Source organism: Serinus canaria, chromosome 2 (assembly GCF_022539315.1).
Source record: "Serinus canaria isolate serCan28SL12 chromosome 2, serCan2020, whole genome shotgun sequence".
Taxonomy (NCBI): domain Eukaryota; kingdom Metazoa; phylum Chordata; class Aves; order Passeriformes; family Fringillidae; genus Serinus; species Serinus canaria.
Genome location: NC_066315.1, coordinates 18,638,993 through 18,659,778, shown reverse-complemented (window position 1 = coordinate 18,659,778; position 20,786 = coordinate 18,638,993). Strand labels below are relative to the sequence as shown.

At 39.3% G+C, this 20,786-nt stretch overlaps 1 protein-coding gene across 5 annotated transcripts in view; it reads left to right on the top strand.

Moving 5' to 3' along the window:
• MLLT10 (MLLT10 histone lysine methyltransferase DOT1L cofactor) overlaps nucleotides 1–18,799 on the top strand; it is a 123,707-nt gene extending 104,908 nt beyond the window's left edge. For 4 of the 5 annotated variants that reach the window (XM_050971618.1, XM_030241749.2, XM_030241727.2 and 1 more), the window contains 8 exons: nucleotides 1,307–1,379; nucleotides 5,848–6,002; nucleotides 7,885–8,073; nucleotides 8,483–8,571; nucleotides 8,697–9,055; nucleotides 13,991–14,093; nucleotides 14,832–15,044; nucleotides 17,154–18,799. In XM_050971618.1, coding sequence (XP_050827575.1) covers nucleotides 1,307–1,379; nucleotides 5,848–6,002; nucleotides 7,885–8,073; nucleotides 8,483–8,571; nucleotides 8,697–9,055; nucleotides 13,991–14,093; nucleotides 14,832–15,044; nucleotides 17,154–17,222 — 1,250 coding nt within the window. In that variant the 3' untranslated portion in view covers nucleotides 17,223–18,799. The remainder of the gene's footprint in view (nucleotides 1–1,306; nucleotides 1,380–5,847; nucleotides 6,003–7,884; nucleotides 8,074–8,482; nucleotides 8,572–8,696; nucleotides 9,056–13,990; nucleotides 14,094–14,831; nucleotides 15,045–17,153) is intronic. The other variant, XM_030241734.2, reaches the window with a different exon arrangement.
• Nucleotides 18,800–20,786: the final 1,987 nt, after the last annotated feature.

The window sequence follows — 20,786 nt, the reverse complement described above, 5'->3', positions numbered from 1 at the left end:
AAATGTGCAGCTTCACAGAACTCCTTTTTTTTGAAAAGGTTGTTAAATTTTATTTTTGATCTCTGCTCAACTTTTGGTTATTAAATGTCTGTACAAAGTTGTTCTGTTGGAAGTAAATTCTCAGTTCTGTGGAACAGCGCGGGTTTTCTTCCCCCTTTTTTCCCCTCGGTGTGTGAAATGTAAATGTTTAAGCAGAGCCATCAGCAGGCAGGAATGCACCAGTGTCTCTTGTGACTCCTGTGATTGATGCGCTCAGTTCCCAGCTCTTTGCAGCCAGAGTGACACAGCTCTGGGTTTTGTCGTGAATAGTTGAAACCTTTATTTGCATAATTCATGAAATTGCATTACATACAAGTTCGTGTGAAAGAGATCCCGTTAGAGAACTTGTGCAGCATTTAATAATCTTGTGAATATTTACCGATTGGCATTTGGCACCGTGGGCTCTCCGCTGCGGTTTTAATGAGCCGCTGGCTTTGCTTTGTTTCATTCCCTCCGTAAGGATTTGTTGACATGTCGTAGTAGTCATGCCTGTTTGGGGGAAGGGAATGAGTTTAGCAGTTTACCAAGAATGGATCAGTCATGTCTTTGCCCTCCAAGGGGTCGGAGGTCGCTTGACTCAGAATAGGGGGAGGGCAACCTTGAAGGGGGCAGATAGGGTTATTTTATTGAGAGGCCATAGGGAAAATAACCCTTTTGAGTCCTTCCGAGCAAAACGTTTTCGTATATTTAATGAGGCCTTTTTTGTTTGTTTTACTACCTTTTTAGCAAGGGGCTTTCCTATGCTTTGCTTATAAATAGGAATTAGTGAATTATACGCTTTCATAAAGTTTTCAGTAAATTTGCAGAATAATGCGTGCTTGTTAGATGGCAGCAGTAAGTTTAATACGTTATATATTTTATGAGTTGTTTTGGGATGCAAAGTGTTAAAAAAATACAGAGCATCAGGATTTGCTGTGATAAGCATACAGATTAGCTGTCCACAGCTGTGATTCATTACTTTCACCGTACAAATTAAAAGTGGCTGAGGGGAGGGTACTGCAAATGCAAACCACGCTTCTGTGCTGTAAAACTGAAAGGAATGAAAGAAGTGAACATAATCCATGGCCTGGTACAGCCTCAGAAATGTGTAAGGACAACACCTTACATGCTACAGTTCAGCAATCTTAAACTAGTTACTTATTCACTCTTCAGCAGTAACTACAGATAGAAGTTGAGATTGAAGGTATTTTAAAAATATCTACATCAGATATTAAAACTCTTATCTAAGAAAAGGCGATTTATCAGCTGTGAAATATTTACACTGCAGATCAAGATCTCGGAGATAACAGCCGAAGCCTTGTTGGCAGAGGAGGATCACCCAGAGGAAGTCTCTCACCACGGTAAGTGTTATTTACATTGGAGAGTGCAGGCAGAGGAAATGTTTTAAGATTTGCAAACTTCACTGTCTTTTTACCAGCAATACCAAAGTGTTTTAAAAGCCCATATATATAAAAAAATATAAACACACGTGTATAAATACATGTATTTTTGTATCTGTATATCCTTCTAAAAAATCCCTAATACATCCAGAGAGCTAAAATTGTGCTGAAGTTTACTTTTCTATCAAATGAAATTAGGTTTACAAATTAAGGTTCATAGGTAAGTTAGTTTACTCCCTTACTTAAGAAATTGGAGTCTTGCTTTAGAGGGATTTATCTATTGTTTAATCCATATGTACCGCTTATCTCCTCAGATTTATTACCACAATCCTAGTTTAGTAATTGCAAAAATTCCAGAATACCATATACTTAACAATGATAACAAGAATAAGAAACATTAAATATCAGTAAAAATTCCAAGCAAATATTTTCTTCCTTTTCCCTCGCAACTTCAAAATTTGTAGCGATTCTCTGTAGAAAAAAGTATTTTTTGTTCTGCTGCAATTCATATTTGCTAGAAAAATTTGAGATAAGAATTCTGCTGAAACTGTATCATGTTATTTTGAATTAAAATATTTGCTGTTAAAATTTCAATATTGTATTTTAAATATCTCAGTAATATTTTCTGTGTATTTTAAGCAAATCTTTGTTTTAGAGAGCTTTATCTTCCATACTAGATCAAAATATGAGGTAGATTTTATGGTGTTACTACTGTGGTTTTTTACTTAGGGACTCACCATTTATCTGAAAAAAAGATTTTTTGTGAAAAAAGTTTTAGGATAGCTACCAAATGCTAGAAATAGCATTTTGTAATAACACAGACATAGCACTATAATAATTAATTTTATTGCTATAGCATGTGTTTATGATGGTAATTTATAACAAATATCTCCAAATTAGGTAATTTAATGTACATGCCTGGTGTTGTTGATCTTGTATTATATTCCTTAATTAATCAAAAGACATCTTGCTGGATGGGATGAGATTATCCATTATAATACTTAGGTGTTATTACCTAGTCATGAACTTGTTTTTAAGTTTTCCAGTATGTGTTGCTTCTAAAATAATAAAGAGATAATTTTCAAATTAGACTGTGTTCTTAGCATAAATATGTATACTTACATTAGCATATAAATTGATATATACAGACAAGGAATTTCAGAGAATTTTGCAAAGGGAAATGGTCAATAATTAGGAAATTACAGAACTTTTGATTTTATATTAAGTAGTCCTCTTATGCATACATGTTGTGGTAATTACAAGTTTTAATGCCTTCTTAGTTAATATACAGAGACCTGATCTTTGCAGTATTTGCATCGGTCATAGCTATGTTCAGTTTGCCTTCTGGTCAAATACTTGGGAATAAATGCGATGCTTCTACAGAGTGTGTATGTTCAGGGTATATATAGTACAGTACTTGCAGCATGGTAAAATACCATGGTTTTGATGGGGTGCTAAAGGAGGTCTGGACGATACAAAGGCCACCTCAGTCCACAGTTGAAAAGCTTCCTGCAGTGTACGGAAGCTGTAGCACTTTGCAAAGAGGAGGGAGATTTTGCTTGGCAGGTTTGTTCAAAAACAAGTCAGAAAGGGGGGGGTGGGGATGGGATGAGAGAAAGCGAGGGGGAGAAATCAGTGCTGTAGTAACAGAATTGAAAGATGGAAAAATTTAGTTTGAAATACCTAGCATGGAAAAAATTTAGAAAACCTACTCCTTCAGTTAAGTTCAGTAGTCAGCGAATTTCACCTCTGCTTTGCACAACAAAAAAGATTACAGTATGTCAAGGATTCTAAAATGTGTAGGTAACTCCCCACTTTCCCTACTTCAGTAAATAAGTAACTCTGGTTACTTAAAATATGGTTTATAGTGAATAAAAAGCTAACTTAAAAAAAATCTGCTATCTGGAAACTTTGCAACTCCAAATGTTACCTGCTTTATCTATTAAAATTATTTAGCTGCAAGTTCTGACTCTGTTCCCTTTGAAGCTTATGAGATACATAAATAACACAGCTCTCCGAAAGAACCATGTGATTTTCAGCGAGTTGCTTAAAATAAAAACACTTGCAGAACATTTGTTTGCTGTTGATGACGCAGCTGATTGCAGCTCTTCGGAGAAGACATATGTGACTCATGAGCTTGTATGGTCATTTCCAATTCATATTGTTATATCTTTGTACCCCAGTATAACCACAGCGTTTGATGTTTAAGCTGTCGTATTTTAACTTTTAATACATATATGAGAAATATAAATGTAACTGGTATATGTGAGCTGTTTCCATTTTGCAAAGGAATTGCTGCTTTTCCCAAGGTAGCACTTAAACTTTTTTTACCCCATACTTAACCTTAGATTTAAAAATGTGTTATGTAATACCTGCAGTGAAACCTGTATGCATGCTTGTATCTAAATGCAGTATTGCTTCTAATTAATGCCCTATAGTATAGGTAGCTGTACCAAACTTAATCAAAAAACAGTTGTGAAAGTAAGCAAGCTGTGAAACAGGGTTCTCATCTCCATGGCAGGATTGGACCAGTCCACACAGAGCATTTATAATCCTCTTGGAAACTCTGATCAAATACCATTTGGAATAAGGATTCAACCCTAGCATGTAGGAACCATATCCTCTCTAAAGGATGAGCATTTGGAAGAGGAGAGATTGAGTAATGTTGCAATACACAGAAATCTAGGTTTTTTTTTTTTTTCTCCTTCTCTTGTACGAGCTTCCAGTGAATGATTGCAGAGGTTCTACCGTCATGTACTGCTTTGTTTCTACCTTTTCAAAATTGATAGGAAGCAGTCCAAAGCCCAACAAGAATTTTGTTGGTGATTTATAATTCTAAACGCACAATCTGTTAGGGCAGCATTACGTGCTGCTCAGGAACATGCAGAAAGAGAGAGAAGTTTCTGGTGGAGTTGTTCAGTGGTTTTATGTATTTGTTTTCTGGGTTTGTTTTGTTTTGTTTTTTTAAAGTGGGTTGTTTGTGTGAAGTGTAAGTGTAGTACCTCTGTGTAGAATGTTTCTGCATAAACTTTGCTTCTTACTGCTTCAGCACGTCGTGTAAACGGTGTGTTTGAAGACTGCTTTTGCTGTCTCTGTGCTGAACTGGTACATGCTGTTGATTTGTCATCTCTTGTCAAAAACCACTACCTTGGTTACCCGTTCATCAGGGCTTTTTGTTTTAACTTTTTCTTTTTGCTTTCCTTTCTTCCTGTATGCAAAAAGAGGGACTATTTATAAATACTTAACAGAGCTCTTAAGTCACCTACTTAAAACCTTTACTTGTAAAAAAAAATGCTCGACAGTCATTAGGTAGCTAATGTGCTGTGACCACTGCTTATTATGGTAATCATAATTAACACACTGACTTCCTGAGCTCTCTGTGTTGTCCTGTACTGGGACTGTGGTGGTCTTGTTGGTAGCTTTGCACTAGGGGTGGAACAGTACAGCTGTGATCCCATGATGGCACCAATTGCTTGCAGTAATAACTAGTATCTGAGAATCTGAGCTCACTGAAATTGAATAAAACCACCTCTCCCCCTTCCCCCCCAACAACCAACAACAAAACCAAGAACCAGCTTTTAGTGGGCTTTGGTGTTGGTCCTGTAGGAGGAATGGGACCCTGCATACACGAGACCAGAAACCTGAGTCAGAAATACACCGAACATCTGGCTTTGCTCACAAGTTAAACTGTGCCCCATCCAGTGCAAAAGAAGCCTTCTCCTAGGGCCTGAGAGAGGTAGCCAGCTTTCTTTGTGCTGAATATTTAACTTTCTCCTGAATGAGAAAAGACATGTGGCAAGGGGATTATTCTTGGAACTGTGTGTGATCATGAGTAAAAAAGGAGGTATATTAAGTGTTCACAGTACAGGCAGAGGATAACTTCTAATCCTTGTGAAATAATACTTTCATGTAGTCCTTCAAAAATCCAGTTTTACATGACTGTTTTTAGAACAAGTTTGTCAGTGGAATTATATGTGGCCTTTCTATGTGATAATTTTAACAAATTGGTTTTATTTTTCCCAGTTTTCTCAGGGAAAGGTTTGAAGTTTGGTGTGGGGTGGTTTTTTTTGCCCCAGAAGTCAGTGCCCTGTGTATCCATATTATAATGGTTTCCTGCTGTACGAGTGTGTGTTGTATAATTTAATTCAATGCTGTTTGTCAGTTACTATCTTGTTAGTCTGTATGCAAGAAGAGGTTATGTGCTTTCTCAGTATAAATTCTCACACTGTAATAATATGTCTTTCTTTTATTAAAGCCCTGGCAGTGAGAACCAGGAGTTCTTAGTGATTTTGATGAATTAACTTAGTCTTTGAAGCATAAGATATGTAGGTGCTAAGAGCTGATATAAGATAAGAAATTTCAACAGCCTTTTTCTAATACATTCTTTCCATCTTTCTCTTTAAACAATAAATTGCACTATTTTCAACAGATCCCCTGTGAGCAGCTTGCAGATTCGCTATGATCAATCAGGGAATGGTTGTGGGGAAAATTTGCCCCCAGTAGCAGCCAGCATAGAGCAGCTTCTCGAGAGGCAGTGGAGTGAAGGACAGCAGTTTTTATTAGAGCAAGGCACCCCCAGTGACAGTAAGTACTCACAATCTGTTTATTATGACTTTTGCCAACTGTTACTCAGAACTGCTATTCTGTGCTTGTCCAAGAATTTTAATAAAATTTATTTTCTGCTGTGAATTGAAATATAACTGTGGTGTACAGTTCTAGCATAGTTCTTAGTGCATGGCATCAGTAGATTACAAAAGACTGCTCTGTAATTATGTCTTTTTATGGATGGGGAAGTTTTGTCATGCAAGAGGAAGTAACTTGCAGGTCTAGTTGCAGAGTTTGGAAAAGAACTCTGAACTCTTAGATCCACTCCTGTAAATATTGTAGTACAGTTCCCCTTTTTTCTTTATACTGTGTGATAGAAATTGGCATAATAATTTTTTATTGTTAAATATGGCTTTCTGCTTCTCTTGCCGTTTGAAAAGAAAATATTTACAAATATCAGGCAGGTGTCCTACTGGGTTTTCATGTCTTTATTGTGTTCTGTCTTTCTTGCAATTTCCTAAAGCAAGCAAATTATTATTTTCTCAAGTTAAGTTTAATAGAGTGAAATAGTCCAAGAATGAATATGTTAAAAGCGTAAGTGATCAGTAGATCACATGGATCTCCATATAAAGTAATGTATCAGTATCAAAGACAAACACGGAATAGGTTAAAAAATTTATTTTATTCCAGGTTATGATTTGTGTTATATTTTATTGAATGCATTATTCTTCTCATTGGTAGTGTAAAGAGGTATCTAGTTAGTATTTTTATGAATGGTATCCTGACAAAAATGCTAATTGTGAGGAAATTCATGCAGGGATAATCCTTTAAACATGATAGCTGGAGGACAGGTTTAGCTAAGTCTTATTGCATCTCATTTGAGCTCACTGAGGGTTCCTTTGTATGTTCTTGAAGAGGAGGGATAAAAGCTAAATCCTTGGGAAATGACCAGATGTGCCTATACCAGTAGACTTATGTCTGTAGTAGCTCTAGAGGTCATGTTAAACAAATACAATTTAGAATTTAGAAAAAAAACAAAAAAAAAACCCAAAAAAAAAAAAACAACCCCCCCCCAAAAAAAAAAAAAGAGGAAAAAAAAAAAAAGAGCCCATGCCTGTGGCTTTACAGTCGCACTCCAGTACTGGTTGGGAACTCCAGGTTCTGAAACCAAGTGGGAGTTTGAGAAAACTGCTTGGTGAAAAGCAGGTCAGTGAAGAAGGTGATGCCCTCGTTAGGGGAAGGCGGGGGGGGGTAAGCGCGGTGCTCACAGAGTGCTCCCTGCTGGGGGATTCCGAGATCGTCGCTCGCAGCTCCTGCCAAGGTGCGCCGGGACAACTTCACATCGGAGCACTTCTGGTTTTTCCTTTTTTCCTATACATTCTGATTCACTGGGCAAATCATTAAATCAGAAAAACTCCCTTTTCATAAACTTGGTTGTTTTTATATGAACGTTGGTTGCCTGTGCCGTTAGTTGAATATGAGCATATTCTTGTCAAACTTCTCTGTTTTATAAGGTTTGCAGTTCCTAATACTGCAACTGAACTGGATTTATCCCTGCTATGCAGTTAACCTGTGCTACTAAAATACTACTACTTTCCTATTCTGATTTGGGCTAAGTTATCACTTACTGCTGTTTGCTTAAAATGTAAGCTGGCCCTAATGATGCTACTCTATCAGTATTGAAGCCAGGGTATAGAGGTATTCCAAAATTACTACCACAAAACACTGTGAACTTTTTTCTGCATTTTAAATTACTCAAAATTAATCTTAAATCTTACCACTAAAATCCAGACATCTGTAATAATTGCATATTTTCACATACATGCTAGTCTTAATCCAATGTAGAATTTAAAACTGAATGAAGGTGTTCTTTGTTCATTAAATGTGGCTGTGGAATAGAATGTGGGCATTTTTGTCTTAGTTTTAGGAATGCTTAAATCATTACACCAACTTCAAGTTGAAAATAGGCGGTTGGAAGAACAGATAAAGAATCTGACTGCCAAGAAGGAGCGACTGCAGCTTCTCAATGCACAGCTTTCGGTGCCCTTTCCAACAATAACTTCAAACCCCAGCCCTTCTCATCAAGTACATGCCTTTCCAGTACAAGCACGTAAGTAGAGGGGATTATTAAAGTGTCAGAGTAATTTGAACATGTATTTATATGAAATATCTATTTCATCCACGCATGCCGTTGATGGGAGATGAATATAAATGTAGGATGAATATAGACCAAGTATTTGCTGATGTGTTAAATGTTTAAACATCAATGGGTTTATTTTTCTGAACTATTACTACTTGTTTCAGTGCAGTTTCTCTTTTACTTCAGTTTGGAGCACATCTGTTTGACTCTCTTGATTCACCAATTACTTAGTTAATGTTTTACTATTCAGCAATGATTTTAAAGTTGACCTTACATTTTCTATGTTTAGCTTTATCATAATTTTGAAATAATTTTTCTGAATCTTTTTACATGTTCTAGAGATTTAACCACTGTGTGTTTTTTGAAATAATTACTTTAGCACCTAGTACTGATTCCTTGAACAGCAGTAAAAGCCCTCATCTGGGAAACAGTTTTTTACCGGACAATTCTCTTCCTGTATTAAATCAGGTAATTTTAATTTCATTTTTCTAAACCTAAACTTGTTACAAGTTAACTCATCCCAGTCCTTGCATTGTGGTGTTAGGTGAAATTTTATGCAGCTGAGGGGGCTTTGTTGTTTGTTTTGACACCAGGAGATAACCTCCAGCGGACAAAGCACCAGCAGTTCATCAGCGCTTTCCACTCCACCACCTGCTGGGCAGAGTCCGGCCCAGCAAGGCTCGGGAGTGCCCGGAGTTCAGCAGGTCAATGGTGTGACAGTGGGGGCACTGGCTAGTGGTATGCAGACTGTAACCTCCACCATTCCTGCAGTGCCGGCTGTGGGTGGAATAATTGGAGCACTGCCAGCCAGCCAGCTGGCAATCAATGGAATTGTAGGGGCTTTAAATGGGGTAATTCAGACCCCAGCAACAATATCACAGAATCCTTCTCTCACTCATGCCACCGTGCCACCCAATGCAACACATCCTCTGCCAACCACACTAAATAACAGGTAAGAATTTGCTGATTTTATGCTTTTCCTCATAGTGCCTGCTGGTCTTTGGGTTAGCTGGGATTTTTTTTGTCTTACTCCAAATACACGGTTTATTCCTTCACCTATAATTGTCAGAGTAACTTCTGCTCCTGGCCTGTGAATGAAAGTGAGGAGGCATTTAATGGAAGCACAAATAATCAAGTTAAAGAAGTTTTCTCTAGAGCTTTTGGGAATCCTAGTGAATTCCTGCTTTTTAATCAAGTCACATTCCCAAACAAATGTAATGATGTAAATGTGCTTCAGCTCCTTTTTTTTTTAGTTCAGAAGACAATATTTTTTGTCCTGCCAGGTTTTTTTCCAGGATTAAAGGAGCACTGGAAAAACTACCATTTGTTGCAGTAAGAAGGGGGGAGGGGGAGAAGGGTCTATGGTCGTGTAATTCAAGATGTAATAGGCATAACTAACCAGAGTTGTAATACAGTTGCATGGTTTTCAGTTGCTTGCACTGACTCCAAACCCAACAAAATTAGCTTTTCAAGCAGTGTTCTTATGGATTTCTAAATGCATAAAAAGATTCATTTGTGAGTATTCCTAGCAGCCTTTCACTGAAGCCAGGTACTGTCAGTAGCATAAACTGCTGCTGCTTGAGCTGCAAGGCAAATGGGTAACAAAAGGAGACAGCTGCTTTCCAGGAGGAGGAATGGACTTCTTGGTCTGGAAGTATTTTTAGATAGAGCAGAGACTGGGCCAACTCTTGCTGCTCCCCTTCCCCACACCCCTTGTCCTGTCCTTCCCTTAGGAAGGAGAACTTCAGTTCTGTGTAGAAAGAAGTGCCTGTAAATAGGGAGCAGATTACTTGTCTTTAGGTAGAGGTTATTTTTGGAGATTATGGTGGATTATCCATCAAAAAAAGACATATGATATTGTAATGATGCAAGGGATCCCTAATTTCCAGTTTCTTCACTTCCTGTTGGTTTGGCAGCTCCTGAATATTTGTGTACTGTATCATTGTGTGGTATTGCTTCAGTAGGCTCATAAAATCTGATACTTCCAAATGTATCCTGTTGTTTGGATGTCCTTAGATTTTTCCTGAGGAGCCTGTATTTTTCATAGTTTATGTCCTTTGTGAATATGAGGTTTCATAGGATAAACAAGACATTCTGTTCATGAAAAGTTTTTGTCTTTCTTGAGCATCAGAGGTTTGTGAAAACCACAAAAATTTTGCATTTCCTCCCCAAAAGTGTGAGAAAGTGAGAAATACTAGAGAAGATCAATCATATTAACCAGTTTCATGCTGCTTTCCACTTTCAGGTACTGCCAGAATGTATCAGTTATGATAAATACCAGTCCTGCCACTGTTGTCTCAAATGATTTTGTTTTTACACAGATGATTTCTTTCTCTTTGTATTGCAGAAGTTCTTTTGTTTCTTTTTTAATATCCATTTTAAGTGCTGAAACTCTTCATTGTGTAGCCCAGTAGCAGAACGTTCCAATTCATGCAAAATACTGCAGCCAGTATCCTGTTTTTAAGCCTTCATTCTAACCATTAGCAGAGACTGGAATAGACCCAATGACTCCCTATTTTCTGCTACAGCAAGCTTATGCTGTACAAGTCTGTCAGCACTTCCTCTTCTCTGCTTCTATTATGGCATGATCTCTTTCTGCACTGCTCCCTCAATAATACTAATTTAAAATTAATATTTATATTAAATTTAAAAGTGCACTTTTCACACAATTCTCTGCTTTATTTGGGTGTATCCACATTATTTCCCAGGTCCGCTTCCTTTTGAGGTGTTTGACAATTAACCTCATTTTCTGTGACTTTCCAGTATTTCTGGTTGTATGTTTAGAAGGGAAAAATTCAGTAATGTTAGTGCTAATTTGGTTCTGGTAATGACGTGCATTCTTCATTCCTCTTTGTCCCATTAGAAATGCTTTAGTGAAATATATGAAAAAATATATGGGAATTAAGTTTTGTTATGGGAACTGAGTTGCAAATAGAGGCTCTGGGATGATTTTGAAGGAAGGAAAAAGAGATACGTAGACAAAAAGACAAAAAAATACTTTCCACTTTCAAATTTTTGGTTCTGGAACTCTCTGGGACACCTGCCAGGCTGGAGTTTGGTGCTGCTTCAGTGACAATTGCTTGGCTATTTCTTTAATGTTAAATTTCCCAGGGTACCCCTCCTCTTTGAATTGCTCTGGTGGGAAGGGTGAATGGTACCAAGCACAGGCAGGCTCAAAGGTTTGGTGCCGTGGTGATGTGAGCTCTCTGACCCTGGTTAGATTGTGTGCTGGGGTCAAGGTTGGAGGTGGTTTAAATCAGTATTGGCAACATGTTGGAAAGCTGCATGAGAATTCAGCCCTGCTTTCTAACGTCAGGCTATTGTTCTGTAATTTTAAAAGACTTGCCAGATGTTCCTGGCAGTTGCTTGTTACAGTAACTTCACAAACTTCAGAATCTGTTCCAACAGTTTAATCTGAAAGATAGGCAAAGTGTTCACCAATACATGAAGACTTCTGTATGCATATTGTCCTTATATGAACTCTCTAACTGTGGCACACAAGGAGGTGAGAAAACACTGATTTGCACACTGTTGTTGGAGACAGTTTCAAGTTATAGGTAAAAGAACTCACATTCATTCAACAGAGAAAAATACTTGATCCTTTTCTGGGAAAAAAGATGGCTTAGTACAGATTGCCAGCAAGTGGGAGATTAAGTGATTTGAGGAAAGAGATAGGATTGTTTCTTTACATTCTCGCAACCAGGGAAGAGTGTAGGATGGAGAGTTTCAGACTGATCATGTACCTTTTAATGAGCAGCTAGAAAGGATTAAATTTACATTCCAGGCTGATCTAGTTTAAAGAAAGCTCTGTGGTAAAATTTAGTGAACTGTCTCTTCTGGGAAGCTTGGGAGCTGCAGCATTTTGTCCTCTGCAGTTCGGTTTTGTTTCTAGACACTGAGATCTCAGCTGCTGACTGAGGGTATTTTCTTTCAAGTGCCAATGCAGAGCAAGAGAGGCAGGCAGAGCGATTAAAGAGAAGGGAGAACAACAGCAGAAAAAAGAAGTGCAAAGGTAAAACATGATCTGGGAAAAAGAATGAGGTAAAAGAATGAACAAAAACAGCGGAGAAGATTCATTCCAGTATAGAAGAATACAGAAAAAGTGAGGTAAAAAGAGAAGAAGGAAATAATGGTAATGTTAGTCAGAATACTGTGGGAAATAGTGTGAAAGGCTTTACCTAAGTCCAGGTACAAGCATTCTCAGCCTTTCCCTCACCCACCAAACAGGTCATCTTGTCACAGGAGATCAGGTCATATAAGCAGGACCTGCCTTTCACAATCCCGAGCTGACTTGCCCTGATCCCCTGGCTGTCCTGTATGTGCCGTGTGGTGGCACTTAAGAGGATCAGCTCCATGACCTTCCCTGGCACAGAGGTCAGACTGGCAAGGCCTGATGCTGAGATCCTCCTTCAAGACAGGCATCGCATTTGCTATCTTGTAGTCAGCTGGGATCTCGACATCTGTCAGCCAGGGCTGCTGGAAAATGTTTGAAAATGTCTCTGTGTGCACTTCCATCAGCTCCCTCAGTAGCCTTGGGTGGATTCCCTCCAACCCCATAAACTTCCAATTGACACAGGCTTCCCTTTCCCCACAGGAAATCAAAAGTGCAGCCCACCAGGTGTGTCCTGTAGTGCTGAGACCGTGCAACAAAGTATGAGACAAAGTTTATATGTGGCTTGCCCTGTCCCAGTAGGAGAAAATGGTGGTGCTTTGGGTATTACCATATTGGCTAGTTAAGTCAAATTACAGCAGAGTTGGGCTACAGTTTGCTGGCTGCTGTAAAAATGCAAGATAAATATTATGCCCTGAGGAGCTACATGATTGTAGCCTAATGGTGTGGATTTGTGACTGATTTAGGTGAATAATTCCTTACTACCAGTCCCAACAAGCAATCCTGTCAATTTATGCACACCTTCTTACTAGAACTTCTGCATCATACAGTGACCTCATCTACATTAATAGAGAATCCCTCAGTGTGTTCTGTATTGGTTAAAGTTTCAGCTCAGTTCCCACAGGTGGCATCCCATTGTTCAAGACCCAATATGAGGGGAGAGGACAGAAGTTGTACAGCTGAAAGGGAAATACTTAATTTTTCAACAGCAGGATAAACGTATCATGAAATAACAGCTTAATATTTTAATGGGTGTTTAAAACTAGTAAAAGCTAAGACTCTACTGAAAGAGTAAATCCAGCTGTCTTCCTGGTCTGCTGTTCCTAACACACCCTTGTTCATGCTGTTGGTCTTGCAGTAAACTGGTATAGCTGAAGAAACCCTTTATTGACAGCCTAGTTGTCAGCTGGATCTATTCCTGCCCAGTTTACTGAATATTGCAGACAGTTTTATGTAGGTATGAAAATAGAGACTGGGAGTGAAGTAGTTGGCAAAAGCAGAGGCAGCTTCATTCTGTGGCAGCATCCCTTGGCCCCTTGCAAGGCTGATGGTGTTTGCTGAATTACAGACCAGGTGTGGGCAGTATGAGTGGTTTGAATGACACAAAAGATGGGAATTAGAAGGAAACCAGGGTAAAGTAAATGCTTGGTAACTAGGTGTTAAATTTTGGTAAGAGCTGTCTTGTAATATAAAATCTGGCATTTTGGTATAAAGTATTTGAAAAGTACTTTAGAATTGGTAATTATTTTCTGAGTTTCAAATATTGTGCATGGAATAGACATGTTACAGGCAAGATGTTGCTGTTGCTCAGCATAAATGAGACTTGGGGATGGTGTCAGAAATTGCAACTGGACAGTTGGACAATATTTGCAGTATGAAATCAAATGCTAAATAGGGTCTGTCTGTTTGTAAACATCTTTTCTTTAATGGAAAGCTGAAGTAAGAAGTTCCCATAGTTCCATATAAACCACAGTATTACCCTGTCAAACCCTACAGTGCCTCGGGACTAGGATTGCTTTCTGACCAACAGAGACAACTATTACTTCATCAACAGCACCAGCAATTTCAGCAGTTACTAAGTACCCAGCAACTCACATCAGTAAGTTTTTCAGTTCATTATGATTTATTCCTCTATTGTATTCTAAGGCATGGATAAACTCCTCAGCTTAATATAAATAGTAGTAATGCATTTAACTTGATATTAAAGGCTTTGATAATATTTTAGTCTTTCAGATGCTTCAACCTTTTTGGATGATATTCATGTAAAATGTTAGGATATTATTGGCTGTGTGTATGGCTAGAATAATAATTCCCTAGTGCCTTCAGTTCCATTTTGTCCTGTGTGGACATGGAGGCTTGTCTCTTAGCATCAGCTGTGGGCAGCAGAGTTTGGGAGCATGTGTGGATTCTAACAGTATTGTGACCTGTCTTTGATTCCAATGGAACACTAGCAAAAGAATTTTCGATATTGTCTCCTGAGCTGTCTTTGCTCTGCTTGCAGTATTCACATAGGACATTAGGTAACTGGTTTAACTATTTGTATTGTTAATTGTATAGTTTTAGTACAGTTTTCTCAGGTATGTTCTGACAGAGGCCTGATGAAGCCAGCAGGCTTAGCTGAACTTCTACTGAGCTACTGATTTCAGGAAGTCTGACAGGATCTTTCTTTCCCACAGTCTCATGGAACTTCATTAGTGTAACCTAAATTAGCTGGGATTAGTTTAAGGGTTGCACTGACTGAAGATCTGGATAAGCAGGAAGCCAGGGAGGAGCTATTTTTCAGCAACTAATTATTGATTTTTTTTCCTTCCTCCTCCCTCTCCCCATATAACTCAAGGAACAGCATCAGGCCCTTTTGTATCAATTAGTACAGCAACAACATCACCATCACCAACACCATCAGTCTGAAGTACAGCAATTGCAGATTACTGGAGGAGCACAGATACCCATAAACAACTTGCTTTCAGGCACACAGGCCTCACCACTTAATGCGGCTGGTACCAACCCATTCCTTTCAATTCATGGAGACAATGCAGCTCAGAAGGTGACAGTAAGTATACTTCTCACCTCACTTTCCATGCAGTACCTCCAGGAGGTAACTAAAAGATAAGAAGCAGGTTATGTGCCTGTATTCACAAATCAAAGATGGTGGATTTTTTTGTCTTTATTTTATTTTTCTTGAGCCTTGGACTGCACCTAAATGAAGCTCAGAAATGTGTGAACTTTTCTGAGTTCACACTTTTCTGTAGTCACACCAAACATGTCTGCTGCACACTGTTGCTTCTCTGGATCAGGACACCAATCCAGTGACCCTTGCCTTCCTCTTGTAATTACAACTGCAGCCCTAGTCCTCCTCGTCCTACTTCTTTCCCAGTATTGTGTCCACTGTTTTGTGGATCATTCCTTTTACCACCTTACTGGTCAGTTTGTCTTGGCCAGGCCTCAGGCTCTGTGGAGCTGTGGGGATTAGCTGATGGCTTGAGAGGTGAGGAGCCCATTGCTGGGAAGGTGGAATCTGTGTTAAGAGAATGTGCTGTGTGCATCTTGATGCTTGCCTGGGAAAATGAGGCTGTGCATTGGGAGGCTGAGAGGCTCTTCTGCTTCACTGAGTTATAAAACCTTTCCTGGACAGATAAAGAAACAAGACACACTTTTCTGTTAAAGATGTTCCATTATCTTCAGTATTTGCCCATAATCTCCATCCCCAGGACAAGAATTCTTTATTCAAGAATTCAGAGAATAGGCTTCATTCTTTAGGGTGCTACAATTAAGATAAAAGGATAAAGGAAGGAGCATATGAAACTTGGAAAAACAAAGGATGAATAGAACAGGAAGACATAAAGTTTCAGCATTCCTTGGAGAAGACAGCAAGTGGTAGTGGTAGAGAAGAGCGAGCAGCTTGTCTTCAAGAGCAGGTGGGGAGAGTTTGGGCTAATTATGAGTCCCTTCTCTGCTCCCCACTCCCAAATCCTCTGGTTCCTTTAGGAGCACTGTGGTGGTGGACTTGGGCTGGGTTTTTGTGTAGCTCGGGCTACTTCCAGGTAGTACACACTTCCAGACACAAACCACATAAATGATGAGTTCTCAAGATGATTTTTCCTGGAAACAGCTTCCTTCCAGTCAAAATTGTGAGCACTTTCTTTTGTTCAGCTTTGTGCTTTGGGCAATTGTGATGTCAGAGCTGTGAATGGTCACTGACTGTCACAGCAAATGCGCTGGCACAGGGCTTGCCTCCAGGCCTTGCCTCCATTCAGAAATGTTCACAGTTCGTTCTCATTTGTTTAAAAGGGATCTCCCCATATTTTCCAAAAATAAGTAGTGAATAGAATTGAGACCCCTATATTTGGTGTACATCCAAGCAAAATATTCTATGTGATGTTATTTTGATTTTTTTACATGGCCATTACTAGGTCTGTACAGTGCAGTGTATATTTACAAATACACCATTACAGTTTTTATGTTAACAGTTAGCTGTAAATAATTCCAAGAAATCTCAGAACATCTTTTGAACAAAAGCCCTTACCAAAAATTTATTTTGAAATTGATTTTGTATTTTTTTATGGCTAGAATTGAGACAAGTTGCATAGGTTGTTGAACTGTTTTTAACAAATTCTCTATTTGCCAGAGTTCAGCTGTTTTAATCTCATTTGCAGTTGAAACAGGTTTTCAGAAATTTCTGAATGCTCAGTGAATGAGATTTTTGCTCAGTCCTGTTCAATACTTGCAGGAAATGTCTTTGTAGCACTATATGAAAGAAAGAATTGTGATGGGGCAAATTGGAAATTGTATTTCTTCGGATGGAGAAGTGCAGATTTCAGCCCTCTCCAGTGGGCACATGTAGCAGAGGTCACCTGGTGTTTCTGTTGGCCATCTTGCAGTTTCACAGCCAGAAACAGCCACTCTTGTTGGAAGGAAAGTAGAAGGAGACTTGGTGTTTTCTAATGCTGCCTGTCATGACCTAAGCATTAGTTGCTTCAGTACAGGACTGCTCCTTTATTATTCTTTCCTTCCCACTTTTCATTCTATAGTACATTCACAATACTTTTACAATGCAGCAGTTACTATTTAGATGGCTCTAGTGAATGTACCTCAGCTGCTTTGTCATCTTTATGAATTGAATTTTACTTAGCTTTGTATGTTATAATCTGATTTTTAGAAGTATTTTCTCTTACACAGAGGCTCAATGATAAAACTGGACCAGTTGCGTCAGAGAAGAGTTGACATTTGAATGACACTTGAGCCCTGCGTGTCCTGCTGTTCTAGCACTTCATGTGGCTGCAAACCCTGGGTTCCCTTTCTGCAGATTGAAAAAGAGCAACAAGGAACTCTTACTGCACAGCAAGAGGTTAATAATTTTCATAAGGATATTTTTGGTAGGCTTTCATTGCTTTCTTGTTGCACTAAAATGGATATACTTTTTAATGTCTCCGACTGTGAAGTAGATAAAACTCTGCAAATCATAATTATTTTGTCAATATGATGGTACTAAGTACGAATTCAGCAATGGAAGAACATACACTTTCCTCTTCAGTCCTAATCTCACAGATTTAAAGGCTATAAACTGTTTGCAGTGATGCATTGCTTTGGTTTCAGAGCAGTAGTTTTAACAGTCCAACCCCAGCCCATCTGAACTGCTGCTGCAGTTAGAATAGATCCTTTTAGACTGAGCTTGTAATGGCAGCTGGGACTTGCTGTTCATAGTTTCTTTTTTTTTTTACACACCTGTTTTGGAAACTGACTCATAAGGGAATTGACTTCTGAACTTTTTATTCCTTTAAATTCCTGTTGTTGTACAGTCGGAATTTTTCTTGAATAAGAATTATGGTATGGAATCCAAAGTTTATTAATTTTGGTGTAGGTTTTAGAGTTTTGAGGTTTTTAAAGGAACCAGTTTGGTTCCAGTGACAAAATTTTCTTACCAGATGAGAAGGCCACACTGGAAGAAGTTTGTGTAGTGTTTGGCCTAAACCAAGTGCCTGTTGCTACCTCCATTTTGTTGAAATGGCTGCAAACAGCTGATCATGCACTAGAGGTGTCCTTGTTAGCAGCGGGAATACTCTTGTCTTGCACCAGCAGCCTTGTTCTGCCTTTCCTAGAGGTGTTTATACCACTGTAGAGAGCTCAGGCAGATTGTTACCTGGGTCACTTTTCACTAATAAATTACCAAAAAAGTGAGTTATCATTTCCCACTAAAATTTCCCAGTGGGTGAAACGGGTGAACTTGTGTTACAACACTTTGGGCAGTTGCTGATCTCGTGGTGAGTCTATGCAGGGTGGTGAAGGACAGTTTAAATGGGGGTAATGACCACTAATCAAGAGTGAGGTGGGAATTATTAGCAGAAAAGACCCAGCTGTAATTAGACCTCCACTGTGTACTTATTTGGAAGAACATGTTAATTCTGCAATATGTTTCTTAGTTAAACATTGCACAGTTCTTACCTCATTTATGTAAATAAAGTTTTGTGAATCTGTTTTGTATTGTGAAGAATTCATAAGAAAACATTGATATTTTGATTTGTAATATTTCTAATTAGTAGATTTAATTGAAAAAGTAAAAAATAATTTATTTTTATATGTTCTGGGGAATTTTTTAAAAATGTCACAAATCACTTTTGTAGATACTTTACAAAAGTAAACCAGTGGTTTATTTTACTTACTCGCCCCACTGGTGGATATTCTGTAACAATTTGTACAAAAGGTAAGATGGAAATGTGCTGTTATTTTGACTAGATGTAAAATTCCAAGTGTATGAAAAGATATGTACAAAGCTTTTGTTAATAAACTTTAATAATGTTTATCATTGTATATGACTTGTGAATGTGAGTCTTTTAGAAGAAAGGAATATTTCTGTTAACATGACATGAGAGGATCAGTTTGATTTGCACAAGGCTACTAAATTTTATTACAAAAAGTTTCAAAAAATCTTTTTCATGTTCATTTTTCCTTTCAAGTCACAGTGACATGAAAAACTGTCCAGGGATATTTCTGCTTACTGGACAGGTATTTCTGCCTGTTGCAGCCCTGGGGCTGATGTCAGATTTTGCTTTCACCCTTCCAAGAGCAATGACTGGACTCAGAGGAGCCATGGCTGCTGTCCCACAGCTCCTGTTTGTTCTCAGTGGGGAGGGGACGGTTCCTTACCTGCACTGTGCCTGGGTGAGGGGAGGAGGCCGAGGTTGTTGCTGTAACCTTTGAACTGTACTTTCTGTAAAACCAGCAGAGTGCTGTTTTCCATGAATTTTGTTCACTGTCCATGGAAAGGTTGGTAAATAGCTAAACTCCTGTTTTTTATTTCCCAGGAAGCAAAGAGAACATGACCATTCCTGTACAACCAGTTGAAGATAAAATGTGAGGGGTTGTGCTCGTCAGGGGGTGACAGACAAGAGCTGCATTGTGGCTTCCTCAGTTTTTAGCCCCTCTCTAGTCAGAGGCAGCCTGAGGCTCAGGGCAGTTTCTGGGACAAGCAGCAGGACGATGGTGTAGCTGCTGCCTGTGCCATTTGAATGTTGTCCAGTCTGCTCAAAGCCCCTGTATTGAATAGGTTTATTTTCCAATGGGGACAACTGGAGCCCTGAAAGAAGACTGGAAAATGAACAAGCTCAGAAGTAACAGTAGGGAAATGTGAAACAGCACCTGGCACAGCAAAGGGGCAGCACTTGCTCCCACCTTCCCCCGGACTAGAAAAACCTCCTGACAGTTTGGGGGTAGTTGATGGATGTTTTATACTTCAAGGTGAAGAGGTTCACAAGACTTCAGCATTTCTACTGATTAAGCCTGTACAAGGGCCAGAGCTCAGGAGCTGTCAGTGTTCTGGCCCTGTTGAGCTCTGGCTGTTGGTCAGTGCTGAGAGGGGAGATGACAGAGCACGGAAGTTATACTCGGTACTGCCAGACCTGGAGGGGAGGGGGAAGAAAAGCCCAATCTGCCCCTGCTCCCTGCACAAGGCCTCTAGGGAATCCTGAGTGCCACTTCTCCTGGAGCCATGGCCTGCTGATTTATTCATTGACCTAAACCAAAGCCAAAAACCCTTAGGCAATATAAGTCACCTTGCTCCAATTGGAGTATACCGTAGGAATCAGTAAAATTGCTAAGTCCCGCCTTTCCTTGTGTATTATTTCTGCTATTGGAGGGATGGCATGAACTCTGGTACCTGTCTCCTGCTAAGAGAAATGTGAAATACTTGTGAAATTGTCAAAAGAGATTGGTGCCAGAAACCCAGAATAGCAATGGCTGGTTTGCAGTACCACAGTCCTGGTGCGCCAACAGCAAGAGCAAGGAAATAATGAAAAGGACAGTTCTGACATCCAAACAAAAAATTCAATTCACCAGCCCTTCAAAGAAAGAGACCACATCAAAGCCAAGTTCACATGAGGGCCAGATGCAGTCAAAACCAACCTTGTTTCAATGACTTCTCAGGTCCTGACATGAAAGATGCTGGTATGTGGCTGATTTGGCACCAGTTCAGTAAAGCCCACAGTGGCATCCCTGTGGAATGCCTTGGATGACTAAGCAGCCCAGGCCCCTCCACAGGTCCCTGGCAGCCAAGCTGCTGAGCTCTCCCCGTGTGCTGGGAACTGCCCTGGGCTCAGTGTCACCAAAGCAAGCACAGACTAAAGGTGCTGCATTCAGAAGATTTTTTTACCAAAACCCCACTTTACTCACAACAATGACAACAAACCTTATGGCCTACAGAAGGCAACTAATTCTGGACAGCCTACATCTGAAATCTTGCTTTTATCAATTTTATCCATTCAAGCTGTGTTAGCAGGAGCAATTTATTCAGCAGTAGCAC